The sequence below is a fragment of the Podarcis bocagei genome (genome assembly GCF_964188305.1).
Source record: "Podarcis bocagei genome assembly, chromosome: 16".
Taxonomy (NCBI): domain Eukaryota; kingdom Metazoa; phylum Chordata; class Lepidosauria; order Squamata; family Lacertidae; genus Podarcis; species Podarcis bocagei.
This window is the reverse complement of record NC_138142.1, coordinates 41,442,671-41,466,985: the sequence shown is the minus strand read 5'-3', so window position 1 is coordinate 41,466,985 and position 24,315 is coordinate 41,442,671. Positions and strand designations below refer to the sequence as shown.

Here is a 24,315-nt window from a genome sequence, read left to right as displayed (position 1 = left end):
TGAACCACCCTGAGAGCTGCAGGTATAGGGTGGCATATAAATTTAATTACAGCAATTACGGTAAAGCACTCTTAGGCTGTGTAAACACCTTAGCTCAGTTGGTAGAGCATTAAGATTTTTAATCTCAGTGTTGTGAGTTTGTGCGCCAAGTTGAGCAAAACTCCTGCACTGAACGCGGTTGGGCTAGATCATGGGTAGGCAAACTAAGGCCCGGATCCGGCCCAATCACCTTCTCATTCCTGCCCGCAGACGGTCTGGGAATCATTGTGTTTTTACATGAGTAGAATGTGTCCTTTTATTTAAAATGCATCTCTGGGTTATTTGTGGGGCATAGGAATTCGTTCATTTTTTTCCCCCGTTCCAAAATAGAGTCCGGCCCCCCCACAAGGTCTGAGGGACAGTGGACCAGCCCCCTGCTAAAAAAGTTTGCTGACCCCTGGACTAGATAATCCTCAGGGTCCCTTCCAACTCTCCTGTGATACACTTGAAGCACATCTAAAAAGGTAAAGGGACCCCTGACCATTAGGTCCAGTTGTGGCCAACTCTGGGGTTGCAGTGCTCATCTCACTTTATTGGCCGAGGGAGCTGGCGTACAGCTTCCGGGTCATGTGGCCAGCATGACTACGCCGCTTCTGGCGAACCAGAGCAGCACATGGAAACGCCGTTTACCTACCCACCGGAGTGGTACCTATTTATCTACTTGCACTTTGAGGTGCTTTCGAACTGCTAGGTTGGCAGGAGCAGGAACCGAGCAACGGGAGCTCACCCCGTCGCGGGGATTCGAACCGCCGACCTTCTGATCGGCAAGTCCTAGGCTCTGTGGTTTAACCCACAGCGCCACCCGCGTCCCTTTACCTTTTTTAAAGGCCCCCACATTGACTAAAGAGAGAGAAACGAGGGCTTCAGATGAGCAGGCACAGTTAGAGATCATGCCATCCCAACGTGTGCTTTCATCAAAGCCCGTGTGAGAAGAGGAACTGGACCAACCGGAATCCGAATCTTCTGTGACTGTCTCCTCCTGAGGTTGGAGATCTCCCAAGGGCGTGTGATCACCTGGCTACAGGTGGATGGGGTGGGTGGGCCAGGAAAAAAGCTTTCTTGGGAGTCAGCTTTTCCCTTAATGAGTTCTTTTACAAAACCACGCCTTCCTCACCCACCGTTTTGGTATCCTCTTGGGTGTGTGCGCACACATATATTTAGAGGATCCCTCTGGGTATAAGCAGATCTGGAGCATCTTCTTACTGCCGTCAGACGCACAAGCCCGGGCTGCCAGAGGATGTATCAGACAAAAGGAGGGGCTGTCCCGGAACAAGAGGAGCCCGACCAAGGAGGTAAGAAATGACCCTCTCTGTCTTTGGCCGGCTCGAGCAATAATTAGCATTCTCTTTTATTATATATATAATTTTTATTAAATTTTCTGTTTTACAATTTAAAATACTCATTTTAACATCCTTGAAATATAAACGACTTCCCTTCTTCCCTTTACAATGGTTCATTTTGTGTATCATAAATGCCTGCGTATTTTACAAAAACTAAACCCTTCAGTATTCCATTATCACATCCATCAAAATTATTTACACTGTTGAATTTATCTTAATGCTCACAGCGTTTTCAGGTGTATGCAACCCTATTATATTCAATAAATGTTTTCCAACCTTCTCTAAACATATGTTCTTCTTGTTCTCTTATTCTATATGTTAAGTCTGCAAGCTGCGCATATTCCGTCTGGTTCAGTTGCCATTGTTCTTTGAGTGCTCGGACCTCACTCATTTTCCATCTGGGGCTAACAAAATACAGGCCACAGTAGTAGCATATATAAATAAACATTTTTGATAACTGGGAATTTCAGTCTGAATTATCCCCAACAGAAAGGACTGTGTGTGGTGTTTTTTTTTGGGGGGGGGAGAGAACTTTCAAACATTTTTTCAATTCATTATGGATCATTTCCCAAAAGCCTTTTACCCTTTTACAAGTCCACCTCTTTGCATCTCCAGCACTTATCTTATTCAGTCTTATACTTCTGAGCAAGCCTACTGGGAGTTAGCATTCTCTTTTAGTTCATTCATTCATTCATTCATTCAGGGTCTCTCCAGACTGGTGAGGCTTTTCTGTAGGGGCATTGATCCAATAAAAGTGCCTCGGTGATGGATTGATACCAGGCCGTCCACACAGAATTCCACTTCCATTACAGTGGTGCCCCGCAAGACGAAATTAATTCGTTCCGCAAGTTTTGTCATCTAACGAATTTTTCGTCTTGCGAATCACGAAATCCCATAGGAATGCATTGAAAATCAATTAATGCGTTCCTATGGTCAAAAAAAGTCCAAACAAAGCCAAATTTGGTACAACAACAGTTTATTAACTGCTCTTTAAAGTCACACATACTGTAAAGAGCAGTTCAAAAATTGAAGGGAAAATAAATTAATTTTATAAACAAAACATGTCTTTGTTTTTAGACAAAGGAAACAAAGCCGCGAGACGTTTTCGTCTTGCGAAGCAAGCCCATAGGGAAATTTCGTCTTGCGAGGCAAATCGAAAACGGAAAAACCTTTCGTCTAGCGAGTTTTTTGTCTCGCGAGGCGTTCGTCTTGCGAGGTACCACTGTAGTTCTTTTCCTGCGATGCCTCCCCAATGCAACTGCCCTTTTTCTCTCTCCCTCCCAATAAACCCTCCCCCCCAGACTTCCCTCAGCTCCTTTCTCTGATTTCTCAACTTACGTTGTTCTCTGCATATTGTAAAATTGTATACATCCTTGCATTATCTATCTATTACGTTAACCCTCACTAAATTTGTGTATGTTTATTCAAAACCTGCCAAGGAGTCCAATTCATTTTGTCGTCTTTTTAAGTACAGTCACACCTCGGGTTGAAGTTGCTTCAGGTTGAGCGCTTTCGGGTTGCGCTCCGCGGCGACCCGGAAGTAACGGAACACGCGCGCAGACGCTCAAAATGACGTCACACGCATGCACTGAAGCGGCGAATCGCGACCCGCGCACGTGCAGACACGGGTTGTGTTTACTTCAGGATGCGAACGGGGCTCCGGAACGGATCCTGTTCGTATCCAGAGGTACCACTGTAATTTATAAAAAGTTCCCGTTCTTCTTTACAAATTGCGAGAGAAGGACAACTGCGACTTTAAAGGAAACGAATTTCTGATTGGAAATGAATCCATATGCCTTCCCTGAAAGCTTTGAAAGCAAGATTGTGTATAAGAGCCCGGACACCATCATGAGCACAAAAAATCATGAATGCACTATGAAAAGCATGACGAGAAGTGCTCAGAGGAGGAAGGCTCAGAGCTGAGAGATTGGTGGTGGGACCCTGGGAAGACGTCAGAGGGAGAAGATTGGTTGGAGGGTCTGGATGCTGAAGGGGCGACAGGGTTTTGTCAGAAGCCACCGCTGAATCATATCTTACAGGTGGCCCTCCATCTTCTGCTTAAAAACCTCCAAGGAAGGAGAGTTCACAACCACTTGAGGCTGTTCATTCCACTGTTGAACAGCTCTTACTGCCAGAAAGTTCTTCCTGAAGTTTAGTTAGAATCTCCTTTCTTATAACTTGAGTCCTATTTTCCAGAGCTGGAGAAAACAATCTTGCTCCATCTTCCATGTGACAGCCCTTTGGATATTTGAAGATGGCTCTCATATCTCCTCTTTTCCAGGCTAAACATACCCAGCTTCCTCAACCATTCCCAATAAGGCTTGGCTTGCACGCCCTTGGTCATGTCTTGGTCACCCTCCTCTGCAAACATTTCAGCTTGTCAATATGCCTCCTAAACTCTGGCACCCAGAACCGGACACAATATTTCAGGTGTGGTCTGACCAGTTTTGAGGTCTGCACCCATGCAAATGATATTGAGTTGGAAGAGAATAAACAACAATGATTGACACGGACAAGGGAGTTTCCATTCAAGGGCGCACAGTCATCTACCAGGAGCTAATTGCTGGTGGAATCTAGCTAGATTAAATGGCCTAAATTACTTGTGTGGATTAGTTTCTATTGGTCTACTCTCAGCAGGAATAACATGGACTAGAACCTTGTGGATGGGCAGTATGAAGGCATTTCCTGTTCCCCCTTCTTACAATCCCTTCTTTAAATCAGACTTTTCTTTTTAAATCAGACCTTGGGCCTTTTCTTGATTTTTAAAATTATTTTATTAAAAAATATTAACACCCCCCACTACACGTCGGGGTTTCCCCAGACATATTGTCAAAAGTCTGCCCAGATGCCATTTTCCGGCCGAATCCCCAATGTGTCTGGGAAAACCTGGACGTACGGCAGCCCTACTAGATAGCCCATCAAATAGGCCACCTTTAAATATAGGGTTCTCTTCTGTAAAGCCACACACCCTCATAACTAGTTTGGAGTGCATTAATTAATGGGCAGCACATGGAGATATTGATCATGACTTGTGGTATCGTGAAGCAAACACCTTATGTGTGCATTACAGTGACAAACTAAACATTCTCTAGATATTTTTTTTTAAAAGCTTTATTATAGGATTGTAGCCAGTGTTGGATCTGTTCAGGGTAAATCTGTTGAAGTGAATGGACCTGACTGACTTGGATCCCTCAATTTCAATGCGTCTATTCTGGACAGATTGCATAACTTAGCTGGATGCATCCCATAATTTCTATATACCGTATTTTGCGCCCCATAAGACGCTCCGGCCCATAAGACGCACCTAGTTTTTGGGGGGGGAAATAAAGGGAAAAAATTATTTCCCCCCCAGGCGCGGGGCTGGGGCAGCCCGAGCTTCCCCCGACCCCAGCCCCCAAACAGGCAGCTCTCTGCAAGCCGTGGGAGCCCAGCGGTGGTTCCCGCTGCTTGAGGAGAGATCCGCGAAGCCTGCACGTGCTGGGATCAGCGCTTGCAGGCTTCGGGATGCCTGCAACTCTCCCCAAGCAGTGGGAACGTTCCCGCTGCTTGGGGAGAGATCCGCGAAGCCTGCGCATGCTGGGATCAGCGCGCGCAGGCTTCGGGATGCCTGCAACTCTCCCCAAGCAGTGGGAACGTTCCCGCTGCTTGGGGAGAGATCCGCGAAGCCTGCGCGTGCTGGGATCAGCGCGCGCAGGCTTCGGGATGCCTGCAACTCTCCCCAAGCAGTGGGAACGTTCCCGCTGCTTGGGGAGAGATCCGCGAAGCCTGCGCGTGCTGGGATCAGCGCGCGCAGGCTTCGGGATGCCTGCAACTCTCCCCAAGCAGTGGGAACGTTCCCGCTGCTTGGGGAGAGATCCGCGAAGCCTGCGCGTGCTGGGATCAGCGCGCGCAGGCTTCGGGATGCCTGCAACTCTCCCCAAGCAGTGGGAACGTTCCCGCTGCTTGGGGAGAGATCCGCGAAGCCTGCGCGTGCTGGGATCAGCGCTTGCAGGCTTCGGGATGCCTGCAACTCTCCCCAAGCAGTGGGAACGTTCCCGCTGCTTGGGGAGAGATCCGCGAAGCCTGCACGTGCTGGGATCAGCGCTTGCAGGCTTCGGGATGCCGGCAACTCTCCCCAAGCAGTGGGAACGTTCCCGCTGCTTGGGGAGAGATCCGCGAAGCCTGCACGTGCTGGGATCAGCGCTTGCAGGCTTCGGGATGCCTGCAACTCTCCCCAAGCAGTGGGAACGTTCCCGCTGCTTGGGGAGAGATCCGCGAAGCCTGCACGTGCTGGGATCAGCGCTTGCAGGCTTCGGGATGCCGGCAACTCTCCCCAAGCAGTGGGAACGTTCCCGCTGCTTGGGGAGAGATCCGCGAAGCCTGCGCGTGCTGGGATCAGCGCTTGCAGGCTTCGGGATGCCGGCAACTCTCCCCAAGCAGTGGGAACGTTCCCGCTGCTTGAGGAGAGGTCCGCGAAGCCTGGAGAGCGAGAGGGGTCGGTGCGCACCTACCGCTCTCGCTCTCCAGGCTTCAGCGAAAGCCTGCATTCGCCCCATAAGACGCACCCACATTTCCCCTTCATTTTTGGAGGGGAAAAAGTGCGTCTTATAGGGCGAAAAATACGGTAAACAACATCATGCAACTTCATACTATCTCCACATTCCTTACAAATTTTGAGGGTTGTGTCTAGCGTTAGTCCAACTGCACCCATTAAGAATAAATGGGCCCGACAAACTTAGGGCTATTCATTTGAATGGGTCTACCCACAGTATAATGTACTTGGATCCACCCCATAATATTCCCTGACATTCTCGGAATGCTGTAGTTGGAAGTAGTGTCCAGGCAGAAATCTGCAAAAATTTGGATGTATGGTTAAGTCGATAATCCTTTAAAATAGCTCAAAAACGGGATTTCAATGGCTTTAGTCTGAGTAGCTTATTACGCTTATTATTTTATCATTAATAATTATGATTTATGAATTGCATTTATGCCTTTCTGCAACAGTGGTTTACACTCTTAAAGTACTGAAACAAACAATTTAACTTGTAAAATTGGCCTGGTGGATGGGTGGGGAGTATTGAACACAACCCTAATTACATTTTTTTTTAAAAAAACCACACCTTTATTTTACCTTTTAATCTCTCCTAAAAATCACATTAAAAAACAAAACAAAACCCCTCTCTGTTATCTGGGTATTATCATAGTGAACTTGCAAGACCAGAGCTCTTTCTTGTTTTCTTTTTTAAAATAAATTTATTTGTTTGGCTTTTCAGATTGAAAATTTAGTCACATATGTAGAACATATAAAGTAAAAAAACAAGGAATCTCTTGGACTTTCCTCCTCCCCTGCTGTTAATCATTTCCTCCTGCATCTTTTATGACCATCCAAATCTTTTGCATCTCCACTGTGTCCAAAATTCACCACTAAGCTACAAGAGATATTCCAATGTGCTGCTAATGGTTTTAACTGTTTACAATGCTTTTTAAGATAGGTTATCAATTTCCCCCATTCCTTATTGAAATTTTTGGTCCCCCTGATTTCTGACACTTCATTTAAGCCATTTAGGCATAAAACCCATCAATTTGATCTGCATGAGACTGGGAACCAAGTCTTCCTCTCGTGGTCCGTCCCCTATTCATGCCCCCCAGCCTGGACTGGTCCGTCCTTTATTGGGCTCCCCCCTCTGCCTTTGCCACCTGCCTCCCTGCAAAAGGCCAGAAGGACTGTCCACAGAGCTTGTGGGAATGGCGATACGAGTGTACAGCTCGACTCTTGCTCAACTCAAACTGCAAGCAGGTGCAAAGACCGGATACTGAGGAAGAAGAAGAAGCAGCCATAAGGCTTCTTGCTCTCAGGATTAGATCTAGCGGGATCAGGATGGAAGATTTTGGTTGAATATCAAGGGGCGGAGGGTGTTTTCTTGGGGGCGGCATACATTTAAAATGTAATAATAATAATAATAATAATAATAATAATAATAATAATAATAATTATTATTTATTTATTTATACCCCGCCCATCTGGCTGGGCTTCCCCGGCCACTCTGGGCGGCTTCCAAAAGAATATTTAAATACTATAATACATCAAACATTAAAAGCTTCCCTAAAGAGGGCTGCCTTCAGATGTCTTCTAAAAGCCTGGTAGTTGTTGTTCTCTTTGACATCTGGTGGGAGGGCGTTCCACAGGGAGGGCGCCACCACCGAGAAGGCCCTCTGCCTGGTTCCCTGTAACTTGGCTTCTCGCAGTGAGGGAACCGCCAGAAGGCCCTCGGCGCTGGACCTCAGTGTCCGGGTAGAATGATGGGGGTGGAGATGCTCCTTCAGATATACTGGGCCTTTGAGGCCGTTTAGGGCTTTCAAGGTCAGCACCAACACTTTGAATTGTGCTTGGAAATGTACTGGGAGCCAATGTAGGTCTTTCAAGACCAGTGTTATGTGGTCTCGGCAGCTGCTCCCAGTCACCAGTCTAGCCACTGCATTCTGGATTAGTTGTAGCTTCCGGGTCACCTTCAAAGGCAGCCCCACATAGAGGGCATTGCAGTAGTCCAAGCGGGAGATAACCTGGGTTATGATGCCATCTTCCCTTCCGTCCCCCTCCCAAGTATCTTGGGAGTTGTAGTTTCTTAAGGGTGCTGTGGACAGTTGTTAGGAGACATGCACAGGGCCGGATTGAGGTCTGATGCGGCCCTCAGCTACTGAATGTAACAAGGCCCTTTATACGTCCAGCTGTCCTTTGTCAACAACAAATTGTCGCTGTTTTTTGAATATATGCTATGTGCGGGGCCCATAACTTACATCATGGGAGCCTACACAACACAAAACACTGTTGCTGTATGTTGGTTTTATTTTATTTTATTTGCTTTTTATCTTATACAGTGGTACCTCGGGTTAAGTACTTAATTCGTTCCGGAGGTCCGTTCTTAACCTGAAACTGTTCTTAACCTGAAGCACCACTTTAGCTAATGGGGCTTCCTGCTGCTGCCGTGCCGCCGGAGCACGATTTCTGTTCTCATCCTGAAGCAAAGTTCTTAACCTGAAGCACTATTTCTGGGTTAGCGGAGTCTGTAACCTGAAGCGTATGTAACCCGAGGTACCACTGTATTTTGGAAACATCCAGGTTTTTTTTCCTTTAAATTTTTTGGGGGCCCCCAAGAGAGTGGGGCCCTAAGCTATAGCTTGTTTAGCTTATACGGAAATCCGGCACTGGGGACACACACCCTATTCCCCTCCTGGAATATGTTTAGGGGTACTCTCATTTTCCTACTCACATTGAAATACTGCCCCTCAATAAGGCCAAACTTGGATTCACAAAATCTTTAGGGGTATGCATACCCCTGCGTCTCCCCATAAAAAAGCACTGCCCCTATGATTGCATCCCTTAGTTGTCAGTCTCTCATCAGAAGTAAATAAAGTACCTTCAATGGGTGGGATGTCTGTTTCAGTCCTGCCTTTTTAAAAAATGTGAGTAAGTTTGACATCTTTCTCTGTTTTTTAATGCTGGTTTTAATGTATGTGCTTTTTATTGCTGTAAGTTAATTTTAATAATAATTATAATATTTTTGATGTGGCTATACTGACTCTTTCATTCTCCCTCTTCCAAAACCTACAGAGCAGTGTGGATGTCATGGCCCAGGTTATGCAACCCCTCTGGATGCTATGAGAGGTAAGTCTCAAATTGATTCCACCACCGGCCAGAAAAAATTGAGACCTTATTTCAAGCCACACGACAATCAGGTTTAGCAGTGCTCCCAAATCAAGATTGCTCAGGAGGAAGATTAAGGGATTAGGCACAAGCACAGAGGAGGTGTGGTTTATCAGTGGCTAATAATTATGGCAAAACTTCCAGGTAAAGGAGCAGGATACATTGAAAGACCAGTTGTTGAGGGTGTAAAAGAGGATGTGCTGTTCCGTTTGTGCCCTTCTTGTGGTCTTCCCAGGGATATCCAGTTAGCTGCTGTGGGAGGAAAAGTGTGGGGACTGCTCTGTTCCAGCAGGGCTCGGTTTTTTAATTTTATTGTAAGAAAATTTACAAACAATCTCTAGCTATAGCTATATAATAGTGGTGTACAATAAAAGCGGGTGGCGCTATGGGTTAAACCACAGAGCCTAGGACTTGCCGATCAGAAGGTTGGCGGTTCGAATCCCCACGAAGGGGTGAGCTCCCATTGCTCAGTCCCTGCTCCTGCCAACCTAGCAGTTCAAAAGCACGTCAAAGTGCAAGTAGATAAATAGGTACCGCTCTGGCGGGAAGATAAATGGCGTTTCCGTGCGCTGCTTTGGTTCGCCAGAAGCGGCTTAGTCCTGCTAATAAAGCGAGATGAGCGCCGCAACCCCAGAGTTGGTCGCGACTGGACCTAACGGTCAGGGGTCCCTTTACCTTTACAATAAAAGCATCAAAGCTTCATAAAACTATAAAAGGCAGAAGGATCTCCTTCATTCTCAGAAAATGCTTGGCGGAACAGGAACATTTTTCGCAGGTGATGAAATGTCAGGATTGTTGGTGCCTGTCTGATTTCAGTAGGAACAGCATTTCAAATTGTGGGGGCCACCACACTAGAAGCCTTGGCTTGTGAAGAAACTTATGCCACATTTGCACTGTTTATTTAAAGTGCTGTGATACCATTTTAGGCAGTCATGGTTTCCCCTAAAGAATCTTGGGAGTTGTACTTTGTTAAGACTGCCGAGAGATGTTGAGAGGCCCCTGTTGCAGAGGTACAATTCTTAGAGTGGTTTAACAATCTGTGAATTGTAGCTCTGGGTGGGGCCTCTTAATATCTTTTTCAAGATCTCACACCTGCCCTGTGGAACTCCTCCCGTCAGATATCAAAGAGATAAGTAATGATATAATCTTCCATAGACATCTGAAGACAGCCTTGTTGCTGTTTTTTGTGCTGAATGGTAATTTATGGGCCTAATAGGTATCTAAACCATTTGCACATAACAAAATATGTATTTTATCAAAGTAATTGTTGAACTGAAATACAGTTACGTAGAAGTATATTAATAGTGAAAAAATTTGGGGGCCCCCAAAAGAGTGGGGCCCTAAGCTATAGCTTGTTTAGCTTATACATACTGTATTTTTTGCTCTATAAGACTCACTTTTTCCTTCCTAAAAAGTAAGGGGAAATGTGTGTGCGTCTTATGGAGCGAATGCAGGCTGCGCAGCTATCCCAGAAGCCAGAACAGGAAGAGGGATTGCTGCTTTCGCTGTGCAGCGATCCTTCTTGCTGTTCTGGCTTCTGAGATTCAGAATATTTTTTTTCTTGTTTTACTCCTCCAAAAACTAGGTGCGTCTTGTGGTCTGGTGCGTCTTATAGAGCGAAAGATACGGTAAATCCCGCACTGATCTGAAGGCAGCCCTGTCTCAGGATGCTTTTAATATGTGCTGTTCTGTTGTGTTGTGTTTCTGCAATATTATGTTGGAAGCCACCCAGAGTGGCTAGGGCAATCGAGTCAGATGGGGGGGGGGGTACAAAAAACAAGTTGTTATTGTTATCATAACGATGATGATGATCCATACTGAGCTACGACTCCCAGAATTCTTTGGGGGAGGGAAGCCGTGACAGGTTCAAGTGCTATCATAACACTTAAAAATGTGGCGCAAATGTGGCATAAATAAATACATGAATACTGTTGGACAGTCAGGAGGGCGTCTTCAGATGATCACAATGATCGGGCTGGTGTATAAAGAATGAAAAATATCTCTTCAGGGAACCTGGTCCATTTACGGATTTCTACACTAACTAACAGGGACGCGGGTGGTGCTGTGGGTTAAACCACAGAGCCTAGGACTTGCCGATCAGAAGGTCGGCAGTTTGTATCCCCGCGATGGGGTGAGCTCTCGTTGCTCAGTCCCAGCTCCTGCCAACCTAGCAGTTCGAAGTGCAAGTAGATAAAGAGGTACCGCTCCGGCGGGAAGGTAAACAGTGTTTCCATGCACTGCTCTGGTTCGCCAGAAGCGGCTTAGTCCTGCTGGCCACATGACCCGGAAGCTGTACGCTGGCTCTCTCGGCCAATAAAGCGAGATGAGCGCTGCAACCCCAGAGTCGGCCGTCACTGGACCTAATGGTCAGGGGTCTCTTTACCTTTTTACACTAACAAAACTTAGCTCGGTAATATACCAGTAGCCACTGCAAAGCTTTCAGTTTTGGAATAATACACTCACTGTGTGCTGGTACGCCCGGCACTTTTATCAAGATATGAGTGCCGGCACCTCATTTTTTTCACACACAAAAAAAGTACTGAATGCGCCAGTGCAGAACTGTTCCAGCCAAAAGTCAAGACATTCTGCATTAGCTGCAGTTTCCAAATCAACGTCAAGGGTGGCCCCACGTGGAGCGCATCGCTGTAGTCCAACCTAGTAGTTACCTAAGCCCGCATCATTATGGCCAGGTTATATGAATGCTGCTTCATTGTCTGCATTCAAAATACCCTTTCTGAAATGTGTGAGAAACTGCACCCAGAGCGCTGGATTGACATCAAAGAGGTCTGAATTAAATTCCCCACTAAAGACACATTAAGCCAAGCATCACCTGCCTTGATAAAGCAGTAGCAGGGACATTTACGCTGCCCTGAGGTCCTCGGATGAAGGGTGAAATAAGAATTAATAACCACACTCAAAGTCTTTCGAGTCTTCTATATTAAACTTTCACGCCTCTTAACAGCACCGCATATTACACTCAGCACAATAAAGAAAAGTTGTCCAAGCTGGCAGGTAACAAATTACTTTCAATTCATCAAAGCTTATTAAAATTTCCCTGGGCGCCTGAATTCAGAAAATACAGAGTCACTGGGAATTGTGAATCAGAGGATGCTTCTAGGCGGCCTGTTGACTGAGCATTCGCCTTAGGCTGTGGTGCGCACAATCCTTTTAAAGCTCCTCCGAAGCCCCTTCTCGTCCCTCAAGGAATTCGGGGCACTGTAGTTCGTTGCTGGGAATTATAACTCTTGTGTGAGGTAAACTGCAGTTGAGGGAAAGAATGTGTTTTGAATGTGCAACAGAGGTAAAGCTTTGGTTTCCTCCTTGCAGGGAGACCTTAGACGACGGCGGCTATTTAAAGAGGCTTCACTCTGATTTCACTTCCAGTTTCCAGGCACTTCTTTGTCCCATAAAGTCTAATATTTTGTGGACGCAAGACCTTCCAACCATCTTTTAATTGTGCCACCTGCATTTGAGTTGGAGACCAGTGCCATCTGGAGGCCCACAAGTTCCACCTCCTGTCCCTAAAACAACTAAGCAGCTCTTTTAATCTTCCGCTGAAATATTAAGAACATAAGGAGAGTCTGTGGAATCTGGCCAGTTCCGTATCCTGTTCTCACAGCGGCCGACCAGATCCCTCAAGCAGGATTTTCAGTTTTAGGCTTTGGTGTAAACATTCCAGCTTCCGTGTATTGGATCATGGCACACCAACAGAGGATTGGACAAACTTGTGGAGGATAAGGCTATCCATGGCTGTCAGTCAGGATGGCGATGTCATACTCACCAAATGTGCTGGGAAAAACGGGACATCCCATTTTCTCACATTAGATTGCGGCGGCCATTTGGGTGCCACAATCTTGTCCGGGGAAAAGCCGCTTCAGGTTGCGATTTTTCAGGTTACAGACCGCCGGAACCCGGAAGTACCGGAATGGGTTACTTCCGGGTTTCGGCGGTTGCACATGCGCAGAAGTGCTAAATTGCTCTTTGCGCATGTGCAGAAGCGGTGGATTGCGACCCATGCATGCGCAGGCGTGGGTTGTGAACGTGCATCCCACACGGATCACGTTCACAACCCGAGTGTCCACTGTAATCTTAGAGAAATCACATTTGGTATGTAATATTGGGACGGATTGTTGCCTGTCCTGCAGGGATCGTTGCGACAAGGTGATATCGAAAGACTGTTAGGATGGTATTAGATACAGGTAAGCTTTGCCAAAAGATTTCCCTAAGCTTGGGCTGAGTGGCTCAGAGCTCGTCCCTTTCCTCACCCAAGACAGATCCCTAAATATGGACTTTCTCCCCCTGAAGGTCCACGAGAGAAGCTGATCTACGTCCCCTGCATCTTAACTGGGACTGGAACACAGCAGCCTGATTACCTTGCTACGGTGGATGTGGATCCGGAATCTCCCTGCTATTGCCAGGTATCACATTAGATCGGCCTTCTCTCGCCTGGTGCCCCTTCTGGCTGCTTCGGACTACAACTCCCATCAGCCCTAGCTAGCGCAGGTGGGGCTGATGGGAGCTGTAGTCCGAAGCAGCTGGAGAAGGCGTCCGACTTGGGAAAGCTGGCTTTTTTTTTATAAAAAAAATAATTTTTATTGGTTTTTCACCTTTTATGAATACATAACACACACAGAAAAGACAAAAGACGAAAACATGTATAATTTCAGAAAATCCTACTTTCTTAACCTTGTTCCTTAACTTCCCCCCACCCCCCTTCATGCATCCCAATTCCCATAATTATGTCAGCAAATTGGTATTTCTCCTCTTAACCATCTTAATATTACCTCTTTTATTAAAGAAAAAAAAAATTTCCTAAGTTGGACTCAAATTCCCTTCCATCGATTTCCCATTTTGTCTTAAGTAAAAGTCAAATTAACTAAACCCGAAAGTCCTGAGTGTTTTTAACATTCTATTCTCCCCCCCCTCCCATCCCCGGTTTTCGTCCCTTCCCCAATACATGTCCAAAATAACAGTTCTTAGCCTGGATTCCTCACGTCCGAGGCTTTCAAGTCTCTTTCAGTCCCTCTCAGCCGGTCTTGTTGGTAGTCCTTTATATTGGTCGTCGAATCTCGAAGGAGTTCTGTCCCCATCAAACCAGGTTCTCTTCCCACAAGGACATTTGAAAACAACTGCTGCAAAAGTTCCTCAGGCCATGCATCTTCAGAGTCAGTGTGGAGGCCCCAATCATATTTATTCTTTATTTTGAGTTCCTGTATTCCATATACTCCCGGGGCCTCCTCCTTCGTCTTTTGCATCTTTCGCAGATTTGTAGTGAATGTAATCCAAAAGTCTCCTTGCTTATATTCCACTGGTGTAAGCTTCTGGTTGGTACTTTCCATCTTTGCTTTCAGTTCTCGTTGTTTAGTCTCCTCCACTTCTTGAGTTATCATTTCCGATTCAGCTGCAGATTCTTTCTCATTCAGGTCCTCAGTACATTCAGCAGAGCTGCTTGTTCCAGAAGTCAAGGTCATGAGTTGTTTATTCATAGCCAGACTCTGCTCTTGTAAGATTCCCACCAAATGAAACATTCTTTCGATTTCCACTAGTAACTTTCCATCCACAGCCATTGTAATGTCACAGAGTTTCCCCTAGAGGGAATCTGGTTACTTAATAATCTTTCTCCAATAATCCTCTGACTTGTTGTTGTTACTTTGTTTCCAACAATTTTAGTTCAATTTTAACTGGTTTTAATCCAGAGGGATCTTAGATGACAATTTTTCAACTTTAAACTGTCCGTTTGACAGCTTTGACAGCTGTCAAACTCCGCATTCCTCTTCCACAAGCTCCAATACAGGACGCTCCCGGGCCCGGGAGGGGGGGTTACATACAACAGAAAAAAGGCTTCTAAAATTCCACTCTTTCACTCCAGCTCAAAATTTCTTTTTGCCAAATCTTGGAAGTTAAAGTGTTTTTTACTCACCCCACAAAGGGTAGGCTCTCCAGCTTAGTTCTTCTATCGTTGCTTTAGATCGTCTGCAAAAGGGGGGGTGCGGACTTCCTTTTAGCACACCCCCCGGTCGTCTCGAATTCACAGGAAGATATTCTTAAAGTCCAATTTCATCTTACTCACGGGTTATTCTTTTTCAGTCCGAATTTCAAGGAAGGAAGTCAGCGCTCTCCAGTCATGGCTCGCGGCTCCGCTCAACCGAGGTAGCGATCGACTCTCAGCGCCACGCCACCCTCCGTACCCTCTCCGCAGCCTTTAAAAAGGCTCTTCGTGGGTCGGGGGGCGCTTAAGCCACCCACCGAGTCTTCTAGTCCGCAGGCTTCAGCGCCTGCGGTTTCTAAGGGTCCCCGCGTCGCCGGCGCGGCAAGACCTGTCCTCAGTTGAGCCGATTCCCTCCGCAGCTTGGAGGGAATCCGCCATTTCCAGATCGCGCCAACCCGGAAGTCTCCGGGAAAGCTGGCTTTAGGAATCTTTACCACACAGCCGAAAGCCTGTCTTTGGGGACTGTAGCCTCAAGAAAGATTCACCTCCAAGAGTGGTTGAGAAAGATCCGCACTTCTCAGGTTGGAAAGTAGCATGTAGGAAAGAAATTGTTTAGCAGCCAAACTATCTCTGGCACGGAAGACAGCCAGCATTCGAATTCAGAACCCACGGTCCAAAGTGGGTCGGGAAAGGCATTGAGACTCAATTCCGTTCCATGTAAACACGGATTCTGACTCCTTTTGTGTATTGCCAGCAGCGGTTAATTACGCTTTCTGCCACCGGCTGATTTATAGCCTGGTAATCTTAGCGAGGTGACAGGTAACCTTGATTAGAATCGTCTGGAAAGACAACCCCCGGGGGGGAAGATGGAAGAAAGCTCAAACCTAAGGGGTGGAAGGAGACTTCAGAAGGCGTTGTGGAATGCCTTCGAGAACTGATGGGAACCTCAAAGATGGTCAGAGTTTCTAGGGAAGCATCTCTGCCTTAGAAGTCCTCTTACGGGTTCATTATTCGACACTCCTCATTCCCCGAAACCAAAGGACTCTGCAGAAACTGGCTGCCAAAAAGCTGAGAGGCGGAATCAGCAAAAGGCAGGTCTTCTTTGCACGGCGGAGGTTCTGTCCTTAATCTTCTAGCATTCAACTTTGTTGGATAAATTCAATGCCCATTAAATTCTAGGGTTATGAGAGAAGGAGGAAAAAAAATTCTCCACCCACTTTCACCATTCCATACTTAATTTTATATGCATCTATCATGTCCCTTGGGACGCGGGTGGCGCTGTGGGTTAAACCACAGAGCCTAGGGCTTGCCGATCAGAAGGTTGGCAGTTCAAATCCCTGCGACGGGGTGAGCCCCCGTTGCTCGGTCCCTGCTCCTGCCCACCTAGCAGTTCGAAAGCACGTCAAAGTGCAAGTAGATAAATAGGTACCACTCTGGCGGGCAGGTAAACGGCGTTTCTGTATGCTGCTCTGGTTTGCCAGAAGCGGCTTAGTCCTGCTGGCCACATGACCTGGAAGCTGTACACCGGCTCCCTTGGCCAATAAAGCGAGATGAGCGCTGCAACCCCAGAGTCAGCCACGATTGGGCCTAATGGTCAGGGGTCCCTTTACCATGGGTGGGACCTTTATCATGTCCCTTCTGTCTTGTGGGAAGGAGTTCCGGAGTTTAACTATGCACTGTCTGAAAAGGAGCTTTATATTGCCTCTCCTGATCCCAACCTAATCTAGCAGGGCTCTCCTTACCTCCTTGGTTCGTTCGCTTTTTGAACAGCCATACCGAAACCTGGCTAGCTCCGTCTGTTAAAGCATGGTTCTGATAATGCCAAATTTTCAGGTCCAATCCCCGATACTTGTTGCTGGAAAGGCGAAGACGAAGCAACTTAATAAGACCTGAGAACAATTAACATGCGTCAAATTAATAGAACAGTTTCTTCCAGATCGGGCAGAGCTGTGCACCTGCAGTTCATTTGCATGAACTGCACCCCAGGGGCAAAATCGACCTTTTTTTCATATCGCTGGAATCACCACTTGAAGTGCTAAGTGATAACTTGCTCAGGTTCCTCAAATAAACACTCCCTTAAATGAAAGCACATGACGCTGGCATCACCTGTCTGGGAAATGTCACTAGCCCTGCAGCAACTAAGTTGGGCCCATTAATTCCATTGTATACAAGCCCATATTTGCTAATGTGCTTCTTCGCATTATTCATTGTGTAAGCACCTCGTGCATAATTTCTCTTTCAGTATTCATAGCCTAGTTGAGGCTCTCGTAAAAGAAAAAGGAAAACGTTTCCTGAAATATACTCCAACGCTACAGTTCTATGATTCTTTAAGTGTCACAGCCGCCCTGCCAATGAGATGCAATGGACTGGACCTGGCACCTTCTGGAGGCGAAGCAAGTGCTAATGCACTGAGCTAAGCCCCTTCCCTTAAATATAATAGCAAGTCCTCATGGTTCTTTTTCTTAAAACATATTTTATTAAAGCTAAAATATACTCAGAGTCGAGAGTGGATTTCATGCTCTTTATTCAGCTCATAGTAGTGAGGAGGAATGGAAGTTCCCCCAGAATGTCTGCTTTATATACATTATTTACACAATGGGCCCCATGCGATTGGCTGATTCTGGGATTCTCCTGTAAGCCAATCAGGTTGCAGATTCACTTCTACCTGGTGTTGGATTTGGTGGCTCCTGCGGACCAATCAGACTGCTGCATTCTGGATCCTATTGTTCTAGGACCAATCAGACCGCTGCATTCTGGATTCTATTGTTCCAGGACCAATCAGACTGCTGTATTTTGGATCCTATTCAACTCAGTACATAACATTTCTGTTTTTTAAAATAAAAAGAATAGAGTTGCCCATGTCAAAATATGCCCTTTGTCAGAAGAGGCAGGGGCCAGCTCGATTGTTAGGCAAAGTGAGCAAGCTGCCTCAGGCGGCAGCGAGGGCACAGCTATGCAATGAGCAAAGGATGGAAGACAAAAATGAATTCAGTTCACATTTCAAGGGAAACCTATTCAGTTTGCACTTTTGGAAATGAGACGCACATGGAAGCGCTTTGGGCAGAGGGGTGGACATCTGCCCCCCTCCCCACCTCGCCCAGAAGTCTTACCTTACTCTCCCGTCTTCCCAATAGGTGATCCATCGCCTTCCCATGCTGTACATCGACGATGAGCTTCATCACACGGGGTGGAACGCCTGCAGCAGCTGCTTCGGAGACACCAGCAAGAAGCGTAACCGCCTGGTCCTGCCCAGCCTGGGCTCTTCCCGCATTTACATAGTGGATACGGGGACGGACCTGCGAGCCCCCAGGATGTTCAAAGTACGTCTTCCTTCTCTCAAAGGAGCAGGACTGAGCTAGGCTTGGGTAGAGTGTGGGGAGGGTGGATGTAGCGGAAGGGTCCTGAAGACATCATTCATTTATTTCATAATATTTAGGTGCCCCACCTCTCGTGGTTTTACCGCAGTTTTATTCTTTTTACCTAAATATTATGAAATAAATGAATGATGTCTTCAGGACCCTTCAGAAAAAAACACCAATGAAAAACAGTTAAAAACAAATATTTAAAACAGTGGTTCTCAAACCTTTCTCTCTAGGCCACACTTTCAGAAATTCGCTGGCAGCACAACAAATTTTTTATTGATAAGGAATACATTGGAAAATGAAAAGAAACAACTCTTAGCCGTGCTTGATTTATAACGTAGAAGAACAAAACTACTGTGTGTGTTCATCGAACTTTGAGAAAGTATAAAACAGCACAGCAGTCACCTAAGAACATTTGAATCATTCCCAAAATGTAACACTGATTGCCCTTGAATATTCCTGCCACACCTACCATCCTCTCCTGCCGCACCAGCGTGGCATGCCCTTCGAGAACCACTGATTTTCTTTTTAAAAATTACATTCAATGCTTCAATGCTAAGCTTAAAACCAGGTGAAGACACAGGTCAACATCCTGCGTGTCTGGGGGGGATGTTCTTAGCAGACGTCAAAGAGGGCAGCGAAAGCCCCTCTCTGACATCCACATAAACCGGGACCACATAACACCAGTCCTGAGAGATCTGCATTGGCTCCCAGTACGTTTCCGAGCACAATTCAAAGTGTTGGTGCTGACTTTGAAAGCCCTAAACGGCCTCAGTCCTGTATACCTGAAGGAGCGTCTCCACCCCCATCGTTCGGCCCAGACACTGAGGTCCAGCTCCGAGGGCCTTCTGGTGGTTCCCTCCCTGCGAGAAGTGAGGTTACAGGGAACCAGACAGAGGGCCTTCTCGGTGGTGGCACCCACCCTGTGGAACACCCTTCAGATGTGAAGGAAATAAGTAGCTATCCCATCTTTAAAAGACATCTGAAGGCAGCCCTGTTTAGGGAAGATTTTAATATTTAATGCTGTATTGTTTTTAACACTTGACTGGAAGCCGCCCAGAGTGGCTGGGGAAACGCAGCCAGATGGGCAGGGTAAAAATAATAAATTATTATTATTATTATTATTATTATTATTATTATTATCCGTAGGGAGTTCCAAAGTGTGGGTGCTGCCATATTAATGGCATTCGCGATGTGTGTTGAAATGTCCTGAGGATGGCAGTGGCAGGTTTAGAACATAGGGATGGTGAATGCTGGGGTGGAAGCCAGATGCGGCCCTCCAGACCTCTCTGTCTGGCCTTCGGGACTCTCTCCAGGCGACGCCCCTCCTAAGCCACGCCCCTTCTTCTCAGGCCACACCTCTAACTCGCTCACCTTTGTGTCCTCCTTGAGTTTTTGCCTGGCTGGGATGGATCCCTGGACTCTGATGAGGCGTCGAATCACAGAATCTTAGAACTGTCGGGAGGTACCCTGAGGGTCATCTAGCCTGACCCCCCTGCAATCCAGAAATATTTCGGCCCAACGTGGGACTCAAACCCATGACCCTGAAATTAAAAGTCTCGCCGGCTGAGCTTGCTTGCCTGGATGGAGAATGGCAAAGTATCAGACTTTTTCCGGGCAACCCTCCCGTGGGCAGCGTGCCAGCGGTGGGCGGGGTCAGAGGCAAAAGTGGGAGGAGCAACAGATGCAAATCATGCCTATGTAAAGTAGGTGGATTCCTGCACACGCCCCTCTCTGTCCTCCATTCAGGCCTGGTCAGGGTTCAAGCACACATTGCAGTCAGGTGAAAGATTCAAGAAGGATTGTGGGGCAGGGGCAGGAGGGGTTCTGGCCTGGGGAGACCTCTGAGGGCCAAATTGTGGGAATGTTCAGGGAGACAGGAGAGGATATATTGTTTCTTAATATCCTTTCTAACTTGCGCTATAACTTAGCGGAGTTTTACATTCCCCTTAAACGCAGAGCAGATAGCTGGTTGCAGGCTTGTTTAAGCCTCTCAATATTACGTTCCTGGTAAGTTCCCTTACATCCCCTTTCCCTCCCCCATGCCTTTTTATGAAGATTGCCTGCTCTGGGATCCCACAGCTAATTCTCCCTGGTCTCCTCGCTGGCCCAAATAGGACTAATTTAGCCAGCTAGCCCTGGTGATCATCTAATGTTTATTGGATGGATTTCCCCCCCTAAATTGATTTTTGATTTGTTATTCATGTTTTATACCGCATTTTATGCTGTTTTTTTGTTACATTAATTAAGTGTTTTAAATTTGTTGTTAGCCACCCTGAGCCCGGATTTCTGAACCGGGAAGGGCGGGGTATAAATAAAAATTTATTTTTTTATTTATTTAAAAGAATAAACACGCCACAATCTTGTGTAAAGTATATAAAAGAAGCTTACTCACACCATCAGTTCACAGTTGGATCCCTGAAGGCAGACTTAGTTACAAATATGTAGATATGGATCTACCCCATATAGGGGGGTTAATCCCAGTGACTGCAAGCTGGCAGTTAACTGCAGTTCACACGACGAAAGGAAGTGCCTTGAGCTTTTGTTACCTGCACAGGTAAGGTCACGCCCACCTCTGGTCACATGCAAAAGGAAGGATGCTGCAGCCCAGGAGGAAACAGGAAGTTTTCGACCGGCTGGAACAAACATCGCCTTTGCATGTCCACTCTAGGAAAACAAGGAATGTTGTACTTGTCTGCTACTTATGTATCACATCCCACACAAATAGAGGGCCGCATTATTCTCCTGAGGTTCCCACCCCTGAACGATCCAGTTATTACGCCCCACGTCAAAGAGGCTAACCAATGAATAAAATGGAAATGAGCACTTAAGACAGGACCGCTTTTAATGAGACCAAATGAGGGGAAGAAGCCACCCTTGTGATTTGGTTTCTGATGAAGAGAAGAGTACAAATTAGGGGAGGCGCATAGGTAATATTTTGCTGACCCAGAAAAACACCTTTGGCTCGCTCCATTATTGACTGGAGTAAAAAAAGTTTGTTGCGTTGCAGAAGCCAAGAATAGGCTTCATCCGAGTAGGAGGAGGAGGAGAATGATTCATAATTCATACAAAAGCAATTACGCCCGGAAACTGTAATTAGAGTAGATGATATTGAGCGACGATCAGCAGAGGTGGGTCTCCTCCCATTAAAAGTGTTGGCTTTGGCGGGGGATGTTTAAAATGTTTTCAGAGGATGCAGTCGAGATCGTGAGAGCAGAAATAGATTGGGCATTAAAGGTAAACATGCCCAGGAAGGGGTAAATTGATACGGTTTTCCTGGTGATATAGACCAGGAAAACAGAGGACAGACAGAAAGCGGACGAACGTGTCAAAAAAGAACAGATTTGAGTTACCACACCTCTTAACGATGCCTTAAAATTCAAATGAATGTATTAGAAACAAGACTTTATATTGCAGTTTTTATACATATACATAAATATGTGTGTGTGTGTATGCAAATGGGAAGTAAATTGAGTACAAAGTCTGTATCTAAATTCTAATCAGAAATTAATGTACTTAAATTAGTTGTCTTGTAATTTCAATAGGTCTACTCTGAATAAGTCAAGCACGCAACCTCAAGAATTGAAATAACAGAGAAACTCACCATATATCTAAAGCAAGTGACTTCCTTTAAGAATCCTGGGAACTGTTAATTACCGCTCATGATGCTATAATTCCCAGTATCCATAACAAACTACGGTCCCCAGGGTTCTTTGGGGGAAGTCATGTGATATAAATGTGTGGTGTCCACGCAACTAAAGTAGCGAAAGGTGAAAGATCTAGAAGAGAAACAAGACAGGTTTTATAAGGAGAAAAGAACCATCAACAGAAGAATAAGTTTCTTTGAGAAAAAACAAATCTTTATAGAACATGGATCAATTAAGAACCGGTGAGTTCAGCAAAACTCACATGATCCACTGAGAAAGATCATTTTAATCACATCACAGCCCTCACTGGTGACGACCTTTGGAGTTTGATCTGTGGGTGTGCTGAATCCTGGATTTTAAGAAAAAAGTGCTTTTGTGTAAAGAACAGGATGAATAATCACACCAGAAACTTATTTCTCTCCCTGACTCTCCTCGCAGGTTATTGAGCCCAGGGAAGTCTTTGAGAAGTGCAACTTGACTTTCCCACACACCTCCCACTGCTTGGGCAGCGGAGAGGTGATGATCAGCGCTTTGGCCGACACGCTTGGCAATGGGAAAGGTATGGCCAGCTGTGTTTGTGTGTCACTTGGGACTTAAAGGGAGGCAGAGCCCCATGGTGCAAAATGTATATGCAGTTGGCATATGCTACTACAGTCGTACCTTGGCTGTCGAAGTTAATCCGTTCTGGAAGTCCCTTCGACTCCCAAAACTGTTCGAAAACCAAGACACAGCTTTCCGATTGGCTGCAGAAGCTTCATGCACTCAAAGCCGCTTCGGACGTTCAGTTTCCACAAAACGTTCGCAAACCGAAACACTCACTTCCAGGTTTGCGGCGTTCAGGAGCCAAAAATGTCCAGGTATCAAGGTGTTTGAGAACCAAGATACGTCTGTATATGTTTATAGATGCCTTTGGGCAAATATTTAGATTGTGAGTGGCTGGGGCCTCGCCAGCACTGCATTCTGCACCCAGAGACCCTGTAAGAATAGTATAGAAACAAGAGGATAGCCCTGCCGCTGGATCAGGCCAAAGCGGGGCTCATCCAGTCTAGCATTCTTTTCTCACAGTGGCCAGGGCTGGATTAACCATTCAACGAAATAAGGGCATCGAGGGGAGAGGAGAACCACAGAAATTTTCCATTACCGGATTTACTATGGACTGTATTGTGAACCAGGTTCCACAAAAAAACCTCCCACAATCAGAGAAAAAAATACATACACACACACATATAATATTAATTTTTTATTTTATGGTTTATATTTTGAATTAGAGAGATATATGGAGGCACCAAAGTCTTTAAGTGTTTGGGGCCTCTAACGGTCTTAATCCAGCCCTCCCAGAGACACCCCAGTGGAAAACCCAAAAGCAGGAGCTGAGCATGAGAACCCTCTCCCCAGCTGTGATTCCCAGCCCTGGACCAGTGGGATCCCTTTGGCTTGACCCAGCAGGTCTTTCCTGATGTTAACTCCCATCGCCCCCCAGCCACCATTGCCAATGATCAGGAAGGATGATGGGAGTTGAAATCTAGCCATATCTGGAGGGCCACAGACTCCCCAGTGTGGAATACCCACAGTACATCCTGGATTAGAGTGGTAGCTCCGGTTAAGAACTTAATTCGTTCCGGAGGTCCGTTCTTAACCTGAAGCACCACTTTAGCTAATGGGGCCTCCTGCTGCCGCCGCACGATTTCTGTTCTCATCTTGAAGCAAAGTTCTTAGCCCGAGGTAATATTTCTGGGTTAGTGGAGTCTGTAACCTGAAGCGTCTGTAACCCGAGGTACCACTGTATTTAAACTAAAAGCCTAAAACCAGCCTATATAAGCTCCCCTTTTAAGATGCAAAGGGATGCACTCTGCTGAACAACAGACATGAGGGAGGAAGGATAATAATAGCTAGACTGGGGACTGGGAGCGGCTGCCGAGACCATATAACCCCCGTCCTGAAAGATCTACATTGGCTCCCAGTATGTTTCCAAGCACAATTCAAAGAGTTGGTGCTGACCTTTAAAGTCATAGAATCATTGAATCATAGAGTTGGAAGAGACCACAAGGGCCATCGAGTCCAACCCCCTGCCAAGCAGGAAACACCATCAGAGCACTCCTGACATATGGTTGTCAAGCCTCTGCTTAAAGACCTCCAAAGTAGGAGACTCCACCACACTCCTTGGCAGCAAATTCCACTGTCAAACAGCTCTTACTGTCAGGAAGTTCTTCCTAATGTTTAGGTGGAATCTTCTTTCTTGTAGTTTGGATCCATTGCTCCGTGTCCGCTTCTCTGGAGCAGCAGAAAACAACCTTTCTCCCTCCTCTATGTGACATCC

At 46.3% G+C, this 24,315-nt stretch overlaps 1 protein-coding gene across 2 annotated transcripts in view; it reads left to right on the top strand.

Moving 5' to 3' along the window:
* Positions 1–1,108: 1,108 nt before the first annotated feature.
* The window catches only part of LOC308575119 (methanethiol oxidase-like), a 35,308-nt gene continuing 12,101 nt past the window's right edge, over positions 1,109–24,315 (top strand). Inside the window, exons 1-5 of one of the 2 annotated variants that reach the window (XM_081173634.1) lie at positions 1,109–1,331; positions 8,968–9,021; positions 13,366–13,478; positions 18,124–18,309; positions 22,437–22,557. In XM_081173634.1, the coding sequence (XP_081029760.1) occupies positions 1,277–1,331; positions 8,968–9,021; positions 13,366–13,478; positions 18,124–18,309; positions 22,437–22,557 (529 nt within the window). In that variant the 5' untranslated portion in view covers positions 1,109–1,276. Of the gene's footprint in view, positions 1,332–7,031; positions 7,156–8,967; positions 9,022–13,365; positions 13,479–18,123; positions 18,310–22,436; positions 22,558–24,315 lie in introns of those variants that run through there. The other variant, XM_081173633.1, reaches the window with a different exon arrangement.